This window comes from Protopterus annectens, chromosome 7.part0 (assembly GCF_019279795.1).
Source record: "Protopterus annectens isolate FY-2018-M chromosome 7.part0, PAN1.0, whole genome shotgun sequence".
Taxonomy (NCBI): Eukaryota; Metazoa; Chordata; order Ceratodontiformes; family Protopteridae; genus Protopterus; species Protopterus annectens.
The window spans coordinates 108,179,545-108,202,627 of NC_056739.1; the positions used below are offsets into that span (position 1 = coordinate 108,179,545).

Sequence of the window (23,083 nt, forward strand, 5' to 3'; positions counted from 1 at the left end):
CCTTCCAATAAAAAAAGAGAGGGCATCCACCTCCTAGACTAGAGAACCTCAGCCTCTGGCACAAAGTAGAGGAAGTTGCCTCTTCAGAGGGGAGGCAAATAGATCTATTTGAGGACTACCCCACTGGTGGACAATTTCTAGAAACACATCGCTGTGAAGCATTCACAAGCAGGATTGTGTTATGGACGTGCTCAGAGAGTCTGCCACAATGTTCTGACCTGAAGGAATATAAACTGCCTGAAGAGTTGCAAGGTACTGGATAGCAAGTTCCCACAATAGAAGAGCCAAATGGAAATGAAGTAAGATCTCATCCCCCCCTTGCTTGCTGACATACCACATCACTGTGGTATTGTCTGTAAACACCTTGAGAAACCCTTGGGAGAACAGAGGGTGCAAAGCTTGAAGAGCCAGCAGAACAGCTCTCATCTCCTTTATATTGATGTGGTCTTTCCTTTGTTGAGGTGACAAAGGGGGTCTACAGCAGATCGAAATCCCATTTACCCAACTTTCAAAAGACAGACAAAAAACCCAAAACTCCAGAAGACTGACCACTCGGAACACGACAGATCATTACGGGTAAGTAATCACTCACCCAACCCTGCAAATACACTAAAATACAAGCAAAGAAAACTTACCCATGTGGGGGGCTTGCCCCCCCCCCCAACTAAATATACCAACTCCGAGATCACACTACAGCGGAGGTAAGAGGCAAATGTCAACATGCTGGTCAAGAGGTTACTTACCTGTAGTGATCTGTCGGTGTTCCAAGCAGCCGGTCTTCTGGAGTTTTAAAAGACTGAGAAGAAAAACCCGAAAGTCGGGTAAGTGGGATTTCGGTCTAATGAAGCGCATCATCAAAGGGACCCCCGCACCTTAACAGCTCCTCAGAAGGAAGGGGGGGTTGAAAAAGAGAACCCTGGACTGAGAGTCAGCTTCTGAATCCACCACTGAAATTCCAGTTTGAAGCATGGATGAAGACAAACTAAGAAGACCAGGGAATGAGAATGCTGAAGCCAAACTGATTTTAGAAACCACTGAAGTTTTCTCATGTGGAGTTCGGCATAAAGGAACACAGGAATGGTACAGGCCATAAAACCTATAGTTCTCAAAAACTCTCTTACCACGATAAAGGCCACAAGAAGAAGGGACTGAAAGAAATTAGAGTTAAGGCCTTGGGTGGAGGCAGGGATGCCAACATTGGAATAGTCTGGATCTTGCACCACAGAAATACATGATTCTGTGAAGGAGTCAGAAAAGACATTTGGAAAATTATAGTGAACCCCAAGCTTTACAAAAGGGAAATGGCAAAGTGAAGGTGCTGCAGCAGAATCTCTGGAGAGGATGCCTGAAGCAGTAGATTGTCTAAAGTAGGGAAAGACTTGTATCCCCCTTAGGCTGCAGAAAAAAACATCACAGAAGGGAGGCAATTAGTATTCCCTTGGGGCAGTACAAAGGCCAAAGGGCAAAGCAGAGAAAGTACAGTTGTGTACACTTAACATAAATGTAGATGTTAGAGTGTATTCACTGTTGCAGTCATCACCTGTGGGTTATTCCTGCTGTGGTAGCCCTCAGCCAGCCAGAATACCAGAGTCAATGTTTTTGTGCACTGGCTGCTGTCACCTGAAGTCTGATGTCAGGTCGTCAGTACTATAAAGCAAGGCAGCTGACGTCATTACATCAGTTTTTATTCCCCTAATCCCTCAGAAGCACAAGGGAAAAGAGAGAAGTGGTCCTGGTGGATAACAGCCACCTTGGGAAGCTTATGTCCCCCCTAGTGGAAGAAGTGAAGAGGGGGCTGGAGGGAGGGAAACCAAGACTGCAACAGTGAATACACTCAAACATCTACATTTACAGTAAGTGTACACAACTGTACTATGTTCTTCTTGTTTCGCTGTTGCAGTCATCACCTGTGGGAGGATTCCGAAAGCTGAGGTAAAAGGTGGAAGGATAGGTAGAGTCCTAGGTGTGGGTCAGGAGGCCCTGAAGAATTGCAGAGGCAAAGCCTGCCCCTAGACTTTGAAAACAGAGGGAGGTGGTAATGCTTTGTAAAGGTATGGACAGAGGGCCAGGTGGCCGCTTCCAAAATGTCCCTGGTAGGTACTCCTCTGAGGAAGGCAGTGGAAGTGGAGGTTGCCCTAGTGGAGTGGGTATGGATCAACTTGGGGATGGGTTTCCCACGTAGTCTGTAGCAGAAATGGATACAGTGCAAGATCCATTTTGAAATGGTTTGTTTCGAGATGGGCTTCCCCTCTGCCCCTGGGGCAAAGCCTACCAGGAACTGGTCAGTTTTTCTGAATGCTGTAGTGTGGTCCAGACAGTATCAGAGTTGTCTGTGCATGTCTAGTGAGTGTAGAATTCTTTCCCCCTTGTTTTGAGGATTGGGAAAGATGGGAAGGTATATCGCCTGGTTAAGGGTCACGTCAGATACCACCTTGGGCATAAAGGAGGGATTAGTCCTCAGGGAGACTCAGTCTGCATGAAAAATTATAAAAAGCTTGACAGCCATGACAGCTTGAAGTTCTGAGACCCTTCTGGCTGAGCTGATAGCAAGTAGGAAGGCAGTCTTCCAGGAGAGGTATTTCAATTCTGTTAAAAAAGCAGGTTCGAAAGGAGGTAAGGTTAGTTTCTCTAACACATAATTCAGGTCCCAGGAAGGAGTAGGAGGTCTTCTGGGAGGCCTGATATTAGAAGCCCTCTGAGGAATTGCTTAATCAAAGGGTGAGAGAAGAAGGGTGGATCAGAATCATAATGGGCAGAAATGGCCGAGGAATGGATTTTAATAGAGGAGAAGGAGAGGTCACTATTGAGCAACTCTGCTAAGTAATACAAGATGAGAGGGGTGCAAGGTTGGGAGGTGCTACCCCCTTTTGATTGTTTCCAGGAGCAGAATCTTCTTCATTTTCCTGCATAAGATTTTCTTGTGCTGGGCCTTCTGGCCTCTGTGATGATATCCATGACCTGTTTGCTTTAAAGTGACTTCTTGCCAGTTTTTAGTGTATGAGCCATGCTGAAAGTTTGAGAGTCTGTAGGTTTGGGTGCAGTACCTTCCCCCTCTCCTAGGTCAGGACGACTGACCTTAAGGGAAGCAGCTTTGCAGGCTGCAAGGTCAGACTGCGTAGTAAGGGGGGGGTACCAATGCTGTCTGAGCCAATCTGGAGCGATGAGGATGGCCTTTGGTCTCTTCTCTCTTATTTTGATAAGGACCTTGGGAATAAAGGGCAGAGGAGAGTTTGCGTACACAAAGAGGGAGCTCCAGGGGAAGGTCAGGGCATCCACCTTCCATGACCAGAGGTGATGCTCCCTGGTACAAAACGTGTGCAGCTGGTGGTTGAGGTGCAAGGCAAAGAGGTCCACCTCTGGGGTTCCCCCAGTCCTGAATGAGTTGCAGAAAGATTTCTCTGTGGAGCTGCCATTCGTGAGGGTCCAGTAAGTTTCTGCTTAGGTGGTCTGCCAGTGTGCTGTTGATCCCTGATGAGTATTGGGCAATCAGGTGTAGCCCCATGGAGGTGGGTGTAAGCCACAGACTCATGGTTAATCTGCACAGGGGGTAAGATAGGGTGCCCCCCTTGCTTGTTGATGTATCACATTACTGTGGTGTTATCTGTTTTTATAAGGAATACCCCTGGCCTGAGATGGGGTTGGGAGGAAATTAGAGCGTTTTGCACTGCTATTTCTTTCTGGCTGATGTGCAACTGAAGTTGCTGGGCATTCCAAAGCCCTTGGGTACACCTGCCTGCTAGGTGAGCATCCCAAGCTATGTCTGAGGCGTCGGTGGTGATGGTCTGGCCAGAAGGGTGGAGCATGAAGGGAAGACCCTTGTTCATGGAACAGGCCTCTACGCACCAGAAAAATGCATCCCTTATGCAAGGAATCAGTGGGAGAGTGATCTCTAGGGAATGAGTGTGTTGACACCAAAGGTTCTTTAAGTACCACTGAAGCTTTCTCATGTGCAGCCTGGCAAGGGGGATGATAGGATGCAAGATGCCATGTATCCCAGGGCTTGCAGGACCTTCCTCACAGTGAGGAGACTTCTGGAAGCCAGCCGGGTGAAGTAGAGAGGTAGGAAGCTGTGTTTTTCTGGAGATAGAAAGGCCATTAGGGTTTGTGTGTCTAGCACAGCTCCCAGGAAAACAATTTTCCTAGTAGGGTTTTGCTTTGATTTTTTTCTCGTTGATGGTGAACCCTAGGGAAGTTAGGAGTTTTCTGACAAAAAGAAGATCCTGGAACAACTTTTCTTTGCTGTTCGCCTGAATGAGGCAGTCGTGAAGGTAAATGTAAATCTGTATATTTCTCTGCCTGCAGAATGCTATAGCTGGGGCCAAGCATTTGGTGAATACTCTGGGAGCAGTAGATAAGCCAAAGGGCAGTACAGAGAACTGAAAGTGCTGACAGCCTGCTCTGAAGCACAGGAATTTTCTGCACGATTCCCGGATGGGGATGTGGAGGTAGGCATCTTTTAGGTCTAGTGTCACCAGCCAGGCATTTTGTGTGAAAATAGGCAGGAGCTGCTGCAAGGTTAGCATTTTGAATCTGGGGACCACCAAGGAGGTATTCAGTTTAGATAGATCCAGGATGGGATGCCAAGTGCTCTATTTTCTGGGAACAAGGAATAGTCCGGAGTAAAAACCTTTTCCTGTTTGATCCGGAGGAACAGGTTCTACTGCCCCCTGGGATATTAGTGTTTTTACCAGTTTTAATGCCTCTGCACACTGGTTTGGGGGAGGTCTGGGTACCTTCTTGGAATTGGGAGTTCGCCGAAAGATAATCTGTATCCCTGACAAATGATTTTTAATACCCACTAGTCCTTGGTTATAGAGACCAAACTGTCCATGAAGAGAGTGAGCCTTCCTCCTAGTTTTAGAGGAGTGAAAGGAGGGCAGAGAGGGGAGGGGGAGTCATTGTGAGTGCTTACCATAGAAGCTTGGCTTAGAACTCTATGCCTCAGAGGCGGTAGTGGTCCACTGTTTGCTTCTTGCTAGCACTGGGATAGGGGCCTGGATGTCCTGTCTGTTTGGTGCAGGGAAGGCCCAGTTCTTAAGAGGGAAGTTTCTGCTGAATCTGGACAGCTGAACATAAAAGAAATCTTTTACTGTTTGCATAGATTTTGCTTGGTCTTCCATCTTTTTAAGCAATTCTGCTTTTTTCCCAAAAAGGCATTCCTTATCTAGGGTTGCATCAATAAGTTTAGACTTGACATGATCAGGGAGAGGTTGTTCCTTCAGCCATGCATGTCTCCTAATGATAGATCCTGTCACTGCTGCCCTGCTTGAGGCTTCTAGGGCATCATATCCACATTGTAATGAGTGCTTGGCCACTTGACTGGCAGAGTGAATTAATTCTGCCAGCTCTTTTGAGTTGGCACCATCAGGAGAGGTAGCAATCTTCTGCTTTATTTGTTCCAAGGTGTGTTGTTGATATTTTAACATATGGAACTGACAACTGAGTGCTCCGATAGCTAAGGTTGCAGAGGTGTATACTTTCTTGTCCCATCTGTCCAGAGCTCTGGAGTCTTTGTCAGAAGGAAATGGATTCTTGGCAGAACTAATCTTAGCTCCTTTGGGTACCTGTGTAATGACCTCAGGGGTCTGTAGCAGGGTTCCTGTACAGGTATTTGTGAGAATTCGATACTCTGTAGTACTGGTCAGGTTTAGCTGGAGCAAGAGGCAGGGCATCAGAGGCTAAGCTGGATTCAAAGAAAACCTCGTCCACCACTTCTAGAATAGGAGGGATGGCCAGAGGTCTCTGCTGGGGCAGATCCAGAAAGTTGAGATTCCCATTGAAAATGCTCCCTGAGGGAGTGGGGGGTTTCCCTGAAGGAAAGGTCCTCTGGAGGGGAGGCAGAGGGGATGGATTCTTCTGCATCTGAATCCTCAAATGATTACGGGCTGTTCCTCTTCAAAGGCAGAGTAATCAGATTCCTCAGACTCATGGTTTGTCATAATTTCTGAAGAAAGCCTTTTCCTTTTTGGGGTGGAGGCTTGAGTACCACGGATAAGGGAGATGAGATTCTCTGCCATTTTAAGCATTTGAGTTTGGGGTGGGGGAGCAGTAGCAAGATGGAGGCTAGAAGGAGATTTCCTGGGAGTGGTCTGGTTTCGAGGCCTGAGAGAAACGACAGTCAGAAGAAAAGACGTCGTTTTTTTGTCTAGAATTTGTAGTGCAAACAGTCTCCTAGGAAGCCGGTGCCTGCGTTGCGGCTCCATACCCAACAGAGGCAGAGACAGCCAAACGCTCAGAAAACGAAGTGGATTTCTGCGGCATACCAAATTCAGAAAGGGTCTTGGCAGAGGCCTGTGTAGAAAGCAAGTTGGGCATCAGGGGCTGTGAAACCACTTCACTGAATTCCAGAGAACTGACTACTTGCTTAGCGGTAGCGTCGTCTGAAGGCTTAGCTTTGTGTGGCCTGTCTCTGTCTAAGTTTCTTCAGAATATTGGTGGAGTGTTGGCTGATGGACACCATATCGGAGTTCGAAGACAGAATACGAAAGTAATTGTTTACAAAAACAGCAATACAGCAAATGGTTCTCACATTAAAGAGGGCACAGAACAGGCAACGAGGGACGTCGTGGTCTGGGCCTAAAAAAGTGATGCAGTAGGAATGAAAGTCTCAGTGTGGGATCTGCTTTCCACAGGCGAGACAATTAACTTTTTTGGACATCAGTTAGAGCAAGAAAAAAGGGTCGCCAATGGGGTACTTAGCTTTAGACGTTTTCTGCTGAAATTCGACTTCTGGTAGCGACCGACCCGGCACTCATGCAAACTGCTTCTGCTATGGGCTCCACAGCAAGACAGACTGATGTAATGACATCGGCTGCTTTGCTTTATAGTACTGATGACCTGACTTTAGACTACAGGCGACAGCAGCCGGCACACAAAAACATTTGACTCTGGTATTTGGGCCGGCCGAGGGCTACCACAGCAGGGATAACCCACAGGTGATGACTGCAACAGTGAAACACAAAGAACATTTGAAATTGCCAAGAAGCAACAGAGAAACGTAAACAAGTCATGAAAGGGGGACTAACAGGGATGCGAGGATAAGCATTCTTGAGGTCCAGAGACACTAGAAAAGCCTGAGGAAGCAGCTAAGAGAACAAAGTCTGAAACATCGAAGGGAAGGGACCTGTAGAAAGATATTTAAATGAGAGAGCTCTAGAATGGGTCTCCAGGTGCCCTCTTTCCTGGGAACCAAAAACATTCTTGAGTAAAACCCCTATCCCCTTTGGGAAACTGGAACCTCCTGAGCAGTTTCCGGAGTCAAAAGATCCTGAAGCACTAATAGAAAGAAAGTCAACTGTTCCTGAGGGGGTTGAGGAATGCCTCTGGAAAGGGGGGGGAAGAGATTTCCACAGCATGTAATAACCTAGCAGGATAATGAAAAGGAGCTAGGAAACCTGAGTAATCTTTAACCAAACTGGAAGGGATAGAGAAAGATAATGGGCGGCACAGTGGTGCAGTGGTTAACATTGTCACCTCACAGCAAGAGGTTCTCCGGTTCGATTCTCAGCTGGGGTGCCTTCTGTGTGGAGTTTGCATGTTCTCCCTGTGTTCGGTTTCCTCCCCTCCCACATTCCAAAGACATGCATCTGGAGCATTTCTCCCCGGGCCTCCGCTGAAAACAGGCTCTGTGGAACCTAGTCGGACATTCCCGGTCAACAAATGTTAAATAAATAAATAAATAAAAATGTGGCTGAGAAGAACAGGATAATCAGAAAGCACCTGGTTTGTCAGGAAAATGAGATTTCTGGGTTACAGGAGTCTGGGTAGCTTTAGCAGGAGGAACCCTTTTACTCCCTCCTTGGGAGAAGGCAAGACTGTGTGTATAAAGGCCAGCTTATTATGGCAATTTCTTTGAAACTTTGGCACAGGAGAAACAAAAACATGTTTAAGTTCCTGCAAAGCCTTGCTCTTATCCTGAAGGGACGTGAACAAATCAGCAGCAGCTGCACCAAATAAGTGTCTTTATCCAGAGGAGCATCCATCAAGCTTAGCCTTAATATCATCAGGCAAAGGTTGAAGCTGAAGCCAGGAATACCTCCTCAATACAAAACCAAAAGCAGCAGTTCTGGAAGAAGCATCAGCTGCATAACTGCAATTAATAGAATGGTGAACCACTAGAGAAGTCCCCAATAAGGAGAGGGCAGAAGTCTTCCCTTTAGAATCAGGAAGGTCAGAAATTACAAGACAGGCTTGAGAAAGAGCCAAAATATAGCTGGACATAAGAGTTTGGTAACTGACAGCTCTAAAATCCACGGCAACAGACGTATAAACCTTCTTACCTAGCCTTCCCAAAGTCCTACTGTCTTTATCAGAAGGAAGATGCTTTACAGAAGACAGTAACAGAGATGGCTTTACCAGATGCCACAGACACCAAAGTCAGCTGAAGGACATCTATAAAATAATTTGCAATTCTCAGGCATCCTCTTAAGACTATAATGTTTTTGAGGTCTGGGAGTTGGTAGCCTGGAGCCTGAGATGCAGGAAAAAAGGCATCCAACAAGACAGCCAATACAGGAGGGACAGCAGAAGGTCTGGGAGAGTCCACTGGCAGAAGCTTGTAATACCTCTTCTGTACCTCAGAAACCTAAGCACAATCTCATTTAAAAAAAAATTCCATCATTCAGGAAATTATGACCCCGAAGGAAATCTCCTCAAAGGGAATGTCAGGACTAGTAGGCTCCTCTTCATCAGAACCATACTTTAAAGGAGAAGGAATATGGAAGTAAGCAAGCTAGGGATTCCTCATCTGAATACACCTCTTCCTTAGAGAAATCTTGTTCCCTAGGCCTTTCAGGAGGAGTGGAAGACAAAGGTGGAGCAGGAACAGAAACTCCTTGAGGAGGTTTCAAAAGCCATAAGGGCATTAAACAAACCCAGAGTGAAATTCTTCCGTTCACTGTGAGGGTAATTAGGAGTAGGAGAAACATGCTTTGTTTTTGGTTTCTTCTTCAAAGTGATATCTGCCCTGTAAAACTTAGAAGGCTCAGACACCTGATGACATTCCACAATTACAGTCGAACTTCTTCTCTAACCAAAATTGGAGGAAGATCCCGAAGCCCTTCAGTAATAATCTGCCACAGTTCCCCCTGAACATCAGACATCTGCGAGGTCTCCAAGGACATGTTTAAGGTCAGATCCATGACAGCCTCTGAACGGGTTCATAGGTAGGTACTAGGCTATTGGCCCTAGGGCCTATACAAGCCTAGCCAAAAATGTACCCTGGCTTTTGCCACCCAAAAAAAATATTTTCCTGTGCCCCTGTCAAGCAGAACCACAGAAGTGATCCATGGGGTGAATTTCCTATTACCCATCCACATCCAATCATCAAGATTTTTCTTGAAGAGTGCTAATGAGGAGCTCTGTTTGACATAGATAGGTAGTCTGTTCCAGAGTATGGGAAGTCTCTGGGACAGGAATCTATCCCTCCAGCATGTTCTGTTTATTGTGGTGACAAGGTTTAGGTCCCTAGAGCGTGTAGCTCGGAGGGATTGGGATTTCTTTAAGTGGAGCATGTCCAACAGCTCTGGGTTTGACATAGCTTTGTATGTTAGGCAGAGATCACCTCTGAGTAGGCGATATGCGACGGAGTAAAGCTGGAGTTTGAGACAGTCTGCGTAAGGCATCTGTTTGAGGCCAGTAATCCTCTTTGTGAGGTATTTTTGCGGCCTTTCCAGTTGTTGTCGATGTCTTGTGAGGTACATACCAAAAGGGGCGTTGTACTCTATAATGGGTCTAATGAGTGATGAGTAGAGGGGAACAATGACCTCTTTTTTTCCGGATGAGAAACCTTTTGTGATGAGGTGTGCCATGTAGAAGGATTTCCTGACCACTTTGGCGATGTGATTATCAAAGGAGAGACTACTGTCCACCTGTGTCCCAAGGTCTCTTATTACACTTTCGGTGTTAAGTAGACTACCGCCTATGTGGTAGTTCATGGGTACAGAATTTTTACCAAAGGGGATGACGGTGCACTTTTTGGCATTGAGCTTGAGACCATGTCTTTGACACCAGGCATCTGTCTCAATGAGGCCCTTTTGTAGGATGTCCACATAGTTACGAGTTTCAGTTATGGCTCCTAGTTTGCAGTCATCTGCAAATTAAGTTAGCCAAAGACCTTCTGTGTTTGGTATCTACTTCTCTGAAGTACAGGCTAACAGGAGAGGACCCAGGACTGAACCCTGTGGTGCTCCACTTGTCACTGGTCTGAGGTCTGATTTGGAGTCTGCTACTTTCACAGTGTGGGTTCTTTCAGTAAGCCAGTTGGCAACCCATCTTGTGACATAGGGATTTATACCTAGTTTAGTGAGTTTATGTATAATTCCAGAGTGGGGGATGGTGTCAAATGCCTTGGCGAGATCTAGATAGGCTGTGTGAACCACCTTACCCTCATCTATGGTTTTGATGACTACTTCAAAGAAGTCTATCAGGTTTAGGAGACATGATCTGCCTTTTACAAACCCAAACTGTGTGGGGTCCAGGGTTTGGAGATCTCCAATGTCTTTGTTTATGAGTTCCATGATGATACGTTCCATGGCCTTGCAGACGAGGCTCGTCAGGCTAATGGGGCGGTAGTTCCCGGGGTCTGTTGTGGCCCCCCCCTTTGTGGAGTGGGATAACTGTCGCAGTGTGCCATTCAATGGGCACAAAGCCTGAGATGAGGCTATGATTGAACATGGTACTTAGGTGGGGTGCCAGTTCATTCTGTAGTTCATGTAGAAGGCAGCCTGGGATGTTTTCAGGTCCCATGGATGCTGTGTTCTTGGCTTTGGAGAGTGAAGTTTTTACCTGTGCAGCCGTGATTACAGGAACTTTGCATTCTTCCAGTATAAAGAAGGGCCCTTTAGGGGGTGAGAGGGGGATAAAGTTAGCACTGAACCTATCTGCCAGGATGTTGGCAATATCAGTTGGTTCTGTATATTTAGTGTCATTGTGCTGTAACTCAGAGCAGATCTGAGTGTTGCCATTGAGATTTTTGACATAGCTATAGAATGCTTTGTGGTTGTCTTTAGACTCAGTGGCAATTTTGTTTTCATAACTAGCTTTGGAGGATTTTATGAGGGATCTCAGCTTCTTACTGAGGCTGACCAGGGAGTTCCTCCAATCGTGGGATTTTACTCTTTTTTGCAACAGTTTCTTTCTTCTGTTGTAGAGTTTGTTTATGGCAGAAGACCACCAGACTGGCTTCCTTTTTTTGGAGGATAGCATCTTGGTTCTGTTAGGCGTCAAAGGAATCCAAAGTAAGAGCCGGGCGATCCTCCAGGCTTTCACTAACCCCAGGGCAGATGGCCGGCAGAAGCAGTACAGTGGAAAAATCAAACCAAGAGCTCTTGGTCATCTTTTTCACAGATGGCGAACCCTCAGAGTGGGAAGATCCCTCCATAGTGTCTTTCACTAGATGCTTAAGACGTTGGTTTTCTAAATACAAGGAAAGAGAGGAAATCCTACTATGGAGAGTCTTTGTAACGAAAGCCTGACAAATGGGGCAAGACGTATGGTCACAGGAAGCACAGAGACAAAATGAGCACTGTTCATGATGGTCTTTATGGGGAATTTAGTCATCTACACTGGCATTTACGCATCCTGGATGACATGAAACCCTACAAGCAACAACAAAAAGAAAACAAGATAACAGCAAAAAAGAACTCCAGTGGGGCACTTATCTGAAATGGTCTGGTGAACCTGTGACAAGACAGACATTCAGACAAACTATCAAAAGATGGTGTTCAGACTGGCAGCAAAGAAGTTCTGAGCATGGTATGCCCTACTCTATATGCAGGGAGCATACATGTGATGTATGGCTTACCTTAAAAGCAACCTAAAAGCATTGGTATACTGGCCGGACATCAGGCAGCCCTTGGCAGGGGACCTCTATTATGAAGAATACTGCAATAGTGAAATGGAAGGACATCCACAGTTCAGTTCTCCCATTTACTCCCTAATTTTACATTGTTGGTGGTCTTCTCCCTGATCATCTTTAAACCACACAACACGGGAGAGAGAGAGAGAGAGAGAGAGAGTCTAAGCTTCTGCTCTTGACATTCACCTATCACTGGGATAAAGCCATCTCTCTTCTGCCACTGTTTTGTTAGAAGTTCTTTCTGCTGGTTATGAATTGCATCTTTACTAATACAGGTGCTGGATGATTCCTCACTGCCAGACACGATCTGCCTACTAAACTAACAAATTTTACTGTGCAATACCAGTTCAGTTGCTTATTTTTACTTTCATAAAATGAATGCAGTCTATTTCTTAACGTTTCTTTTCTATAACAGAAAAGATTGGGCTTTCGCTGTGTGCTCGACCTTCTAACTCTACTCTTTGAAACGGTTCTTTTTAGAAGTCTCGTGATCAGCCAGTCTTTCCTTCATTTCAACCTCTGATTCTGCTGGGCTTTTTTCAGTTCATCTGAATACCTACTTAAAGTTTCTTGTATTTTTCCAGCCTTTTGCCATGAGTTTACACATTCCTCCAGCACCTCATTTATTTTAGACACCTCTGAATGCATTTGATTTATTTTTCTCCTACATTACTGAAAGCAGTCTTCTGTACTAAACTGCTGTTTTGCTTACAGCTGTAAGGTTCTTTCCAGCCAGAACTTTAATGTCTCCTTTCCTGGTTACTCTCCATTTCTTCTTTGCTAACATCCAAGCAGTGTAATTACTAGCAAACAACTGAATTTTACCAAAGACTGAAAACAATGACTTTTTTTTTTTAGAAAACAATTCCTCAGTTTTCTTACTGGGAGAGCGCTAATCAACCCGCTGCTCAGTGTGTAGCCATTTTGGAAATTGATTATATCACTATTTTTTTTTCCAGTTCGGGAAGACAGAGCACCTCTTTGTGACACCATATAATTTCAGAGGAATAAAAAATAAATATACACAAAGGATATGTGATGCAACCATGCTGATGTAAACATGTTGACAGTGCTACTAAGATTCGACTAGAGAAGGAGGACACTCATGCTTCATGACATGCAGTTCTGTGCATTGGGAGTGTAGTTTTAATGCTAATCAACTAGTTGCAGTACTCGCGTCTTAACCATCTGCAATGTTCGTAAACTCCTCAGTTGTGCCTCAACTTTATCTCAGTATCTAGGGTCTGCAATGGTGCCTCACCTCCCACACAGTAATGCCTCAATTTCTCCATTACCTAGGTTGTGTAACATGAATCCACCCACAAACACACACAAACTCATGACAACCTCCTGTACTACCCAGGTTCACCAATGCTTGTGGCCCCTTACCTTCTTGTAGTAATTAAGTTATGCAATGCCTGTGCACTCCCACATGCATTCCTTAATCTATCATAGTGCCCAAGGCTCTATAGTGCACATGTTCCCTACAAACATGCTTTAACTTCAGTACCCAAGGGTTCTTATAGTAATTAAGTTATGCAATGCCTGTGCACTCCCACATGCATTCCTTAATCTATCATAGTGCCTCAGGCTCTATAGTGCACATGTTCCCTACAAACATGTTTTAACTTCTTCAGTACCCAAGGGTTCTTATAGTAATTAAGTTATGCAATGCCTGTGCACTCCCACATGCATTCCTTAATCTATCATAGTGCCCAAGGCTCTATAGTGCACATGTTCCCTACAAACATGTTTTAACTTCTTCAGTACCCAAGGGTTCTTATAGTAATTAAGTTATGCAATGCCTGTGCACTCCCACATGCATTCCTTAATCTATCATAGTGCCCAAGGCTCTATAGTGCACATGTTCCCTACAAACATGCTTTAACTTCAGTACCCAAGGGTTCTTATAGTAATTAAGTTATGCAATGCCTGTGCACTCCCACATGCATTCCTTAATCTATCATAGTGCCTAAGGCTCTATAGTGCACATGTTCCCTACAAACATGTTTTAACTTCTTCAGTACCCAAGGGTTCTTATAGTAATTAAGTTATGCAATGCCTGTGCACTCCCACATGCATTCCTTAATCTATCATAGTGCCCAAGGCTCTATAGTGCACACATTCCCTACAAACATGCTTTAACTTCAGTACCCAAGGGTTAGGAATGTATATGCTCTAACTTCTGTAATGCATACTTCCCCATCATCTGGGCCTTAATGTCACAAAACACGCCACTCATTTTTGCATTACTCTTGCCCCCAACACACTTGGACCTTACACTGCAGAAAGAAGGTGCTGAGGAAATTTATGTCGACCTCCATGTTCATGCCTTACCTACCTCTACATACCTAGGTTATGTAATGCTCATGCCTTCCTGTCATATGTATGCCTTAACCTTCTGCAGTGTCCATGTTCTGCAATCCATATAATTTCCCATACCCATGCCTCAACTACGTTCAGTATGCAGGTTATGCAACAGTCATGTCTCCCTACACTCCTGCCTTAATATCATTAACTTTCTTCAATACCCATATCTTTAAATACACATACCTCTCCAATTCTCATGCCTTAACTGCCCCTCCTTACCTGGTGACACATCCTAACTTCCTACAATTGCCAGTTTTCACAATGCACAAGTACCCAAACACTTACATCTGCTGTCGGTAATGCATATGCCACCAAGACACTCACTCCTGAGATCCCTACAGTACCTAGTTTCTGTAGTGCACGTTCCCCTCTCACTCAAATGTCAATGTCAAGTTGTGCCCTAGATTCTGCGATGCACCTGCACTTCCCCAGCACTGATGCCGTAACTTAAGAGTCTGCAATATGCGTGCCACTTTCACAACTTAACCTCCCATAGCACTCAGGTTTCGCACTGCTCAACACACCCCCCTTAAACCTACCATGCTCCTTTCTCTATACACATACGAGTCCACACCTTTCCAGCAGCACCTCAATTTTCCATATATGGCTTGCAGCAACTCTCTGTCTCGGTGCTCCTTTAAGAAATCTGATCCCACCTGAAAATAAATCTGCCCAGTTCCCAAAAATCTACTTTTCCTAACTTCAGTACTGTCACTATTAAATGCCAGAATGCTTTCACCGAGAGGAAGCTATCTTGGTGCGATTAAACTAAGGGATGCTCCTTACATGTAAGGAGCTAAAATTTCTAAAATAACTAGAGTTTTTCACCTAGCATTTGCTTCAACTGAACAATGTCCATCAATTTGCTTGCATGACATACGCATGTGAACTTTTTACACTGAAGATACTGAAACAGTTAATTATAGCCAACTACTGGCAAGTCTGAAGCTCCATCTCGGTCTGAGAAATAGCAGGGTCCTAACAACTCATTACTACCATCTGTGCATCACAATCACTTCCACCATGCTGCTACCAACTGTGTGGTTCAATTACGAGTATCATAGCATTGCCAGCTTTCCATCTCATTTTCCACCAGATATGCATGTAAATTGTTAACAACATGATGCTGCTAACTACGCATTATGGTGCATGACAACTGTTGCTGCATGCTGAGTGGCACAAATGCTACCAACAAATTGTTCCATTTAGGTATGGTTTGATTACTGTTAGCATGCCACTGCCAGCTTTGCATCTCATTTGCTGCCAGCATACTGCTGCCCAATGTGCCTTTCATTATACATTTTGATCCTACTAGGACGTGCTATTACTGCAAAGCCATGTGGTTTGACTGCCACCAGCATGCGCTGTTGCTGCAAAGTCGTGTGGTTCGATTGCCACCAGCATGTGCTGGTGCTGCAAAGCTGTGTGGTTTGACTGGCACAATCATACTTCTGCTGCAAGCTATACAGCTCGATTACTACTAGTATGCTCTGTTATAAGCTGTGCAGGTTAAACACAACCAGCACGTTGTCGCCAGCTACACAGCTAAATTCATATCATGTGATGCTCCAACAAACCAATGATACTGCATCTGCCTCAAGTCATGAAATAAAACAGGATTCATCTAGGTCTAGAACATCTACACGTATTAAATCAGCAAAACGTGTACCTAAACGTAAAAAAGCTCCCTGACAGGTGGCTTTGCTTAGGCTACAAGCAAGAATTACTGAACTCAATTTTTATTACAATGCTTTTCACATGGCACTTACAGAAAAAGAAAAACAAGCAACAGTGAAGAAAAAAATAAATATGCAATTAAAATAATGAATCAGAGAGGCAAAAAACAGAAATTACCAAGTATTAATAGCATCTTCAAACTTAAGTAAGGTAGGTATCCTACGCCATGGTCCAGAAGGTTAGAACACTGGAAATGGAAGAAAAGACAGCTGGAAAACACTCAGGTTAAAAAGGGCATGGATAGGGTTAGTCTACCACCACTCCGGATGATCCATGTGGGATTCCTTCCTTAAGGATGGGGGGTTAACATACAAAAAAATTGAACCCCTGGGAATAAGAGACAAAAGGCTACCGACCGTAGACCCCATGCACAAGAGAAAACAGCAAAGAAAGAGTCCAAAGGTGACCAGGGTAGTGAACCTTCGGTAAAGCTTGAAAACCCTAACTAGGGGCCACAGTCTAATATAAATGAGGGAACAGTATAGACCCAAACAACAGACTCAGCTGCAAATGACAGATAACAGGCCAGAGTCTGAACAGAAAAGTGAGCAGACAGCTAGAAGCAGGAAAGCTCAGCAGGAATTTACAGGCATGGAGAGGATGGATAGGATAAGAAAAGAGAGATTACAAACCAGGCCTGTGAAACATGAGGACCAATAATATTAAAGCAGCTGCAGATGGCATTAAATCTCAGATGCCCTTCCCTCAGAATCACTGAAATGCCAAGGACTACTAAACTACTCATAATGAGGAGACAGGACAAAGCTGTAGCCAACATGAACAGGCAGGAAAGCGGTGTTAGTACCAGAGCCCTAATTAGGTCCAGCATACATGCACTCCTGAAGACAAAGTGCACTCACATTTTCATGTTTCATGTGTTTCAAGAGGCGCAGTTCTCTGTAGGTCCTCTTCGCATGGATGATGGACTGGAACGGCCTAGACAACTTCTTGACAGCTACACGAAGTCCTGATTTCGCGTCAAATGATGAACTGTAGAAAGAAAATTAAAGGTATTTTTATGATGGTCTGTGTTTGTTGTCAATGTCTGTGCAAGAATCGAAGATTACAGCCCCCCACCCCCAAGAGTAGATATCATACTTAGGAAACATAAGCATTAAGAACTTCTTAAACTGCATTATAAAATCCAATTACCTTTATCAATCAACATTTCACAATCATTTTATTTAAACAAACATACTTTTCTATATTAACAGAAAAAGACTGAGTACAACATTGGTGTGGCTACAGTCAAATTTGCCAGATATGACAAATACAAACCTATCCACTAAAAGGTATAGTTCTGAATTAGAACACCATAATATTAGTCAGATTATGGTCACACAAAAGCATAATTTAAATACGTGTGAAATACTCGCTGATCACATGACTTAGCGCTTTCAAAAGCTGCATAACACAAACCTTACAATACGGACAGACACTACAACATACAGGCATAAACCCGCAATCTGCCACAGTGACATCAAACTCAAAACTCACTGTACCACAAAAATATTTTTTTTTTTTTTTTTTTTTTTTTTTGCAAGACAACTTCAAGCAGCACCTTAAGGCAGGGAGCTGTGCCAACGCACAGCACTGCTACTTACACTCATTGGAATCATTGCACCAGTGGAGAAAGAACCTTCCAAGACACAGCAACTGCTATTTTAGTACAAAACTAACAACAATTACAGTTTGTGACTGCATGTCTAAATGTCGAGGAGTGCAACCTAAAATTTCCGCCTGGCAGCCTTTCTTTCAAACATCCCCCCAAAATAAAAAAGGCACCAGATGCAAAACAGAGCACAAAAGATTTACAGGCTTTTTCTTCCCTTGAATCTAACCATTAGAGCACCATATATAATGAAAGCACAATTTAAAATACTTCTGCCAGAGTTTATAATCTGTAGCTCATATTGCATTTCTTGGTGTGTGCAGCTCTCTCTGTCTGAATTACTTCCTACCAGTTATGAAATTTATTTTTCCTACGTAATGAAATTGCTTAATATCTGCTGCATCATGACACATGGACGACTGTGCATGTGTGCGCAGGTGTTTCTCTCACACATGCACCTATGGGGTGCAAATCAAAGTACCATTACATTTTATGTACATACATACCAATAAGTACACACATGTATACAAACATACACATATATATATATATATATATATATATATATATATACACACACACACACACACACACACACACACACACACACACACACACAGAGTGAGTGTGTGTGTGTGTGTATAAATACACACAAACACAGTTACACTAGTATTCTCGAGTGCAGAAATCCCAAATTGCACATTACTACAACAAGGTAACTGAGACAAATACATACTACTAGAACATGTTCCTGGGTCACCACTGTGAAAGAGGTTCAATATTAGATAAATCTCACTGTCCTGCACTATATCCATTTCTAGGTTACTCTGCTTGCCCACTGCAAAAACTGTGGCTGCAGGGATGTTGATGCTTTGTGTTTCGACCTGCTGTAGTCCATCTTTTGTGCTTAAATATCTGAAGCATTCACTGTTATGAATGCATTATGTAGACAAATAAATCCATATTTACACACACATAAGTTTATCGAATGGCATCAAGGTTGACGTGCATAATGACGACACAAAATAACTGAAATTATGCACATCGACAAGCTACTACGCATGTGCCAATCATCAATCTCGGCATATGCAAAAACTCAAAACATTTTTTTGCTGGGGTCAAGTCCCTCTGAATCCCCCACACCCCCAGATGATTACATACACTAACTCAGAGTTCTCAGGTTAAGGGCAAATTCGCCAACTCCAAGAAATGTTCAATCTGCTACTTTTGTCAACAGGTGGAAGATCATTTGTTTAGTCGACCAAATTGTGTTGACCAAAGGCCCATTGAGAATGTATATATAAGCGTGGTTATATTACGCTACATCATCAACCCACTACACTGACGTTACTTACATCGACCAAAACTGTTTGAAACTCACTAAATTGACAGGAAAGAAAAATAATCAAAAGCAATGTTTAATTCAGGGGGGAAAGCCACCCTGAATCCCCACACCCCTTTCTACTTATATACACCAACTCAGAGATCAACAAATGTGTGGAAAGGGGAAATCTCACTCCCCACTGTGTAGCAATCCACCAAATGAAATGCAGGCCATTATGCAACTAAACTGCATTTCAATTAATACAACCAGTTTACAAAACCTGCAATGTAGTGAACTTGCTATGAAACACACAATCCCCACACAAACGACAGAAAAACACTTTCCAATAACAAAACTAGTGTGTCTGTGTAGATCCTAAAAAGGGCTACAAGAAACATGCTCATTGGTTTCTTGATACATACAACTATTCTGAATCCTACATCCTTTTGATGTCAACAAAACCTGTGTCCTCTTCAAATTTATGTCATCAACTACTAAATGATCAAGTATATCCGCGGTGGTGCAGTGGTAGCATTGTTGCCTCACAGCAAGAGGTTCTCCCGTTAGATTCCTGGCTGGAGTGCAGGGAGTGCCTTGTGTGTGGAGTCCGCATGTCCTCCCCGCGGTTGGGTGGGCATTCGAAAGACATGTGTAAGTGGGTGTGCCTTAGTTGAAGGTTGAACGTCGAGCTGGCACCTCTGCGTTCATGAAAATCTACTGACAATCATTAGCGGACCGGAGTTCTGCTGTGGCGACCCCTAACCAGGAAACGCCGAAAGACCAACAACAACTACTAAATGATCAAAATCCTTGCTGTAACACTTTCACAGCTTAAGTACAACAGAAAGCGTATGTACAGTAAACATACCCCCCAAAACACTACCTACAGCTAAATCTAATCTTTAGACATCAAAACTGACCTCAATTCAATAAAACAGTTACATGAAGTTAAAACCAGGACTCCACTCACTCAACTAGAAATGGGCAAAAAATGATGAGCAAACCTGAGCTAAATAATTAAAAATAAATAAATAAATATATAATCCTAACTACACTACACTACCAAAATAATGCTAAAAAGTGACACTATTAAAAAACTTAATCTCAGAACTGCTGTAAAAAATCATCCACAAAAAAAGCGTTTTTAAAAACTTATGGCAATTACAATTCAGAAAACAACTTGTACAAACAGGAAAAAACAATGAATCAAGGAGATTAAGCACCTTAAACCAAACTAAAGCTTGATAACAGTGGTTCCTGCCCTGGTTATTTCACATCTTGATTACTGTAATACCCTCTATCTTGGACAGAGACAGACAATTTTCTTGAGGTAGCAAATGCCGAATTCTATGGTCAGATTTCTGATTTCTTGTACCAGTCATGCTCCCAGACATGGCTAGGTGTCTATGTTAAGCAGCTGACCCTTGCCTATCATGCCCTTCAACAATGTGGGTCCTGCTTATTTTACGGAGCTGCCTTGAAACTCTTTGCTTTGGCTTATCGCTTCATGTCATCAGGTGAAAAGGCTGCTGGCTGTTCCATGGGCCAGATGAGAAATATCAGGTGGGACTCATTCTGCCCATCTTATATCGGTCCTGAGGAACCAGCTGCTTCTCCCCGATTGAGGTGAGTCACCCTCATCACTCCACTGTGAGGTCCCTAAAGTTCCTCCTTTACAAGACAGTCTACTCAGATCCTTATAGGGACACTTCAGCTAACTTCAGATAGGTTACATTTTTGAATTCTTAAAGCATTTTAATGTTATGCCTCTTTTTTTTAGAATTTGCCCCTTCAAGTCTGCTTTGTATTAAGCAAGATGCTTAGGATTCAGGGATCTAAATAAACCCAAGCCAGAAGGTGTGATAAAAACATGTATCTGGCACACTGGAATTCTTTCTAAATTATACATAATCTTGCACATTATCAAAGTTTATCCAAATCCTTTCAGCACTGTTACAGCCTCTAAAATTCCCTTAAATCCCATATTGATATACTACTCACTAAAAACAGTTAAGCATACACACAGACTGCACACAATCCACCCCAACAAACCCTTCTCACGTAAAAAACACAACCCCCACACTTACAGTCAATAAAGGGGGGAGGGGCAATAAAACATGAACATCTGGACTTTACTTTTATGCTTTTATTCACCAAAGCACAAACTCACCCGAATCACTAAAACAGCACCACCCACCCAAAGCCTACCAAACATTACAAAGAAAGGTAGAAGCATATAGTAAAAGCTCTCACTACAACTATAAAAGCTAGATAGAAACTGGCATTACCAGCAAAATGAGCCCAATCCTATCCAAATAAACCTAAACTTAAAAAAATACATAAAACTAAAACTCCTAACAACGTAATCATTTCTTTGCAAAAATTCACAAAACAGCATTGCCAAAAATAAACAGATAAAATGCTTCAGAACTAGGCAATAGAAAATCACAAGACATTTCATTCATAAAACTCTTCAGAAATTAGATAAATTGTTGTTTAACAGATAATGTATACTATCACCACTACCCACTGAAAGTGTGTGTGTGTGTGTGTGTGTGTGTGTGTGTGTGTGTGTGTGTGTGTGTGTGTGTGTGTGTGTGTGTGTGTGCTTGCACAATCTTGCTGGGTGGGGTCTGCTCCTGTGTAACTGAAGAAATCTTGTATTCTGGATTAGGGAATTCAGTTCACTACTTGAGGCTATGTCACCTGTCCCAAAACATGTTCACTAAAATTGTTGCACGAGATATGGACTATGTGGAATTTTGGTGTGAAATATGCAGGACAACTGGTACTTATGCTCTGGCCTTAACACAAACAAAGGGCATTTCCTGACAATCTGTCCACCACAGGGAGACCTGTAATTAAGTTAATGAAAGGACAAGTGACAAGTAAACATGGCTACTTACTACAGGTAAAAGCAATTACTTGCAAACAGCCAAATTCACCAAAAAAGTAACAGCCCACTACTGCCTCTATCATCTAATGAGTTTTCATGAGACAGAACTGGAAAGGAATAGCAGCTTGGGACAGTTTAAACTGCCAAGGGCTTAAATCCTACATCAGAAGTATTTCTTTAGTACAAGTATATTACCGGAGTGTCTTGAAAAACTGTAAGTATGTTAGTACACAAATCACAGACACATTTAATCTGAAAACAATGTTGAACTCATCATCTGCCAAAACACTACGTCAAATCAGTAACCCAAATGAAAAAGGAGTTGCCCCTTTCTATCGACTAAAGCAAAACGCAGGCCACTAACTTGCAATTTGTGTAGTAGAAGTAGCACTAGCAGTTGTAGTACACTAGGGAAAATGTGCTCAAAAAGGTACAGAAAATTAATGTATAGAGATTAAATTAGGGACAGGGACAGTTGGAAGGTGAAGGTTACACAAGAATAAGTCGGGGGGTACCATACTCATGCGGTAACCCCAACCAACCTCATACATTGACCAATCATCTCTATTACAGCTGGCACACCTTCAAGAAACAACAAATCAAAACATCACTCATAAAACCAGGAAATATAATAACACAGAAAATATACCTAGCCAATTATAAACTAGAAAGGGTTCAATAAAAATGTTACACAAGAAAATAATGTCATTGAAACCAAAGCATATGCTTTGTGCAGATTTAGATTGTATAATACCATAATAATATTAACTTCTAAATACTTCCAATTAACTGCATATATTTCATTTATAAATGAATACTTGACTCCATCTACTTTTCTGCAAAAAACAATTTGTGGCTGCTATGAATGAAAGCGATTTGGGTTACAGTTGGAAATGTGAATTTATCTAACATTGATGATGTGTCTTTCGGCTTTTCCCGGTTAGGGGTCGCCACAGCGGAACTCCGCTCCGCTAATGATTGGCAGTTGATTTTTACGTGCCGAGTTCCAGCCCTGACGTACAACCTTCAATGAAGGTACGCCCATTCACGCATGTCTCCATGCAGAAGATGCTCTAGCTGAGAATCGAACCGGACAGCGTCTTACTGTGAGGCGACAAAGCTACCGCAGCATCATATCTAACATAACTGCTGTAATAGCCAATTACCTTGTCAGATGTTTGCCCATTTCTGGATAGAATCCATCTACACTGCCTGTCTGCCTAGACGTTCCTGCAATGCTTCTTTTCAAGACTTGGTCCGACTTCTGATCCTTTTTATTTACTGATA

At 43.2% G+C, this 23,083-nt stretch overlaps 1 protein-coding gene across 2 annotated transcripts in view; it reads right to left on the reverse strand.

Annotated features, from left to right (window-relative positions):
* MAPK14 (mitogen-activated protein kinase 14) overlaps positions 1-23,083 on the reverse strand; it is a 1,171,379-nt gene that overhangs the window by 916,777 nt on the left and 231,519 nt on the right. For both annotated transcript variants that reach the window (XM_044076538.1, XM_044076537.1), the window contains exon 2: positions 16,825-16,954. In XM_044076538.1, coding sequence (XP_043932473.1) covers positions 16,825-16,954 — 130 coding nt within the window. The remainder of the gene's footprint in view (positions 1-16,824; positions 16,955-23,083) is intronic.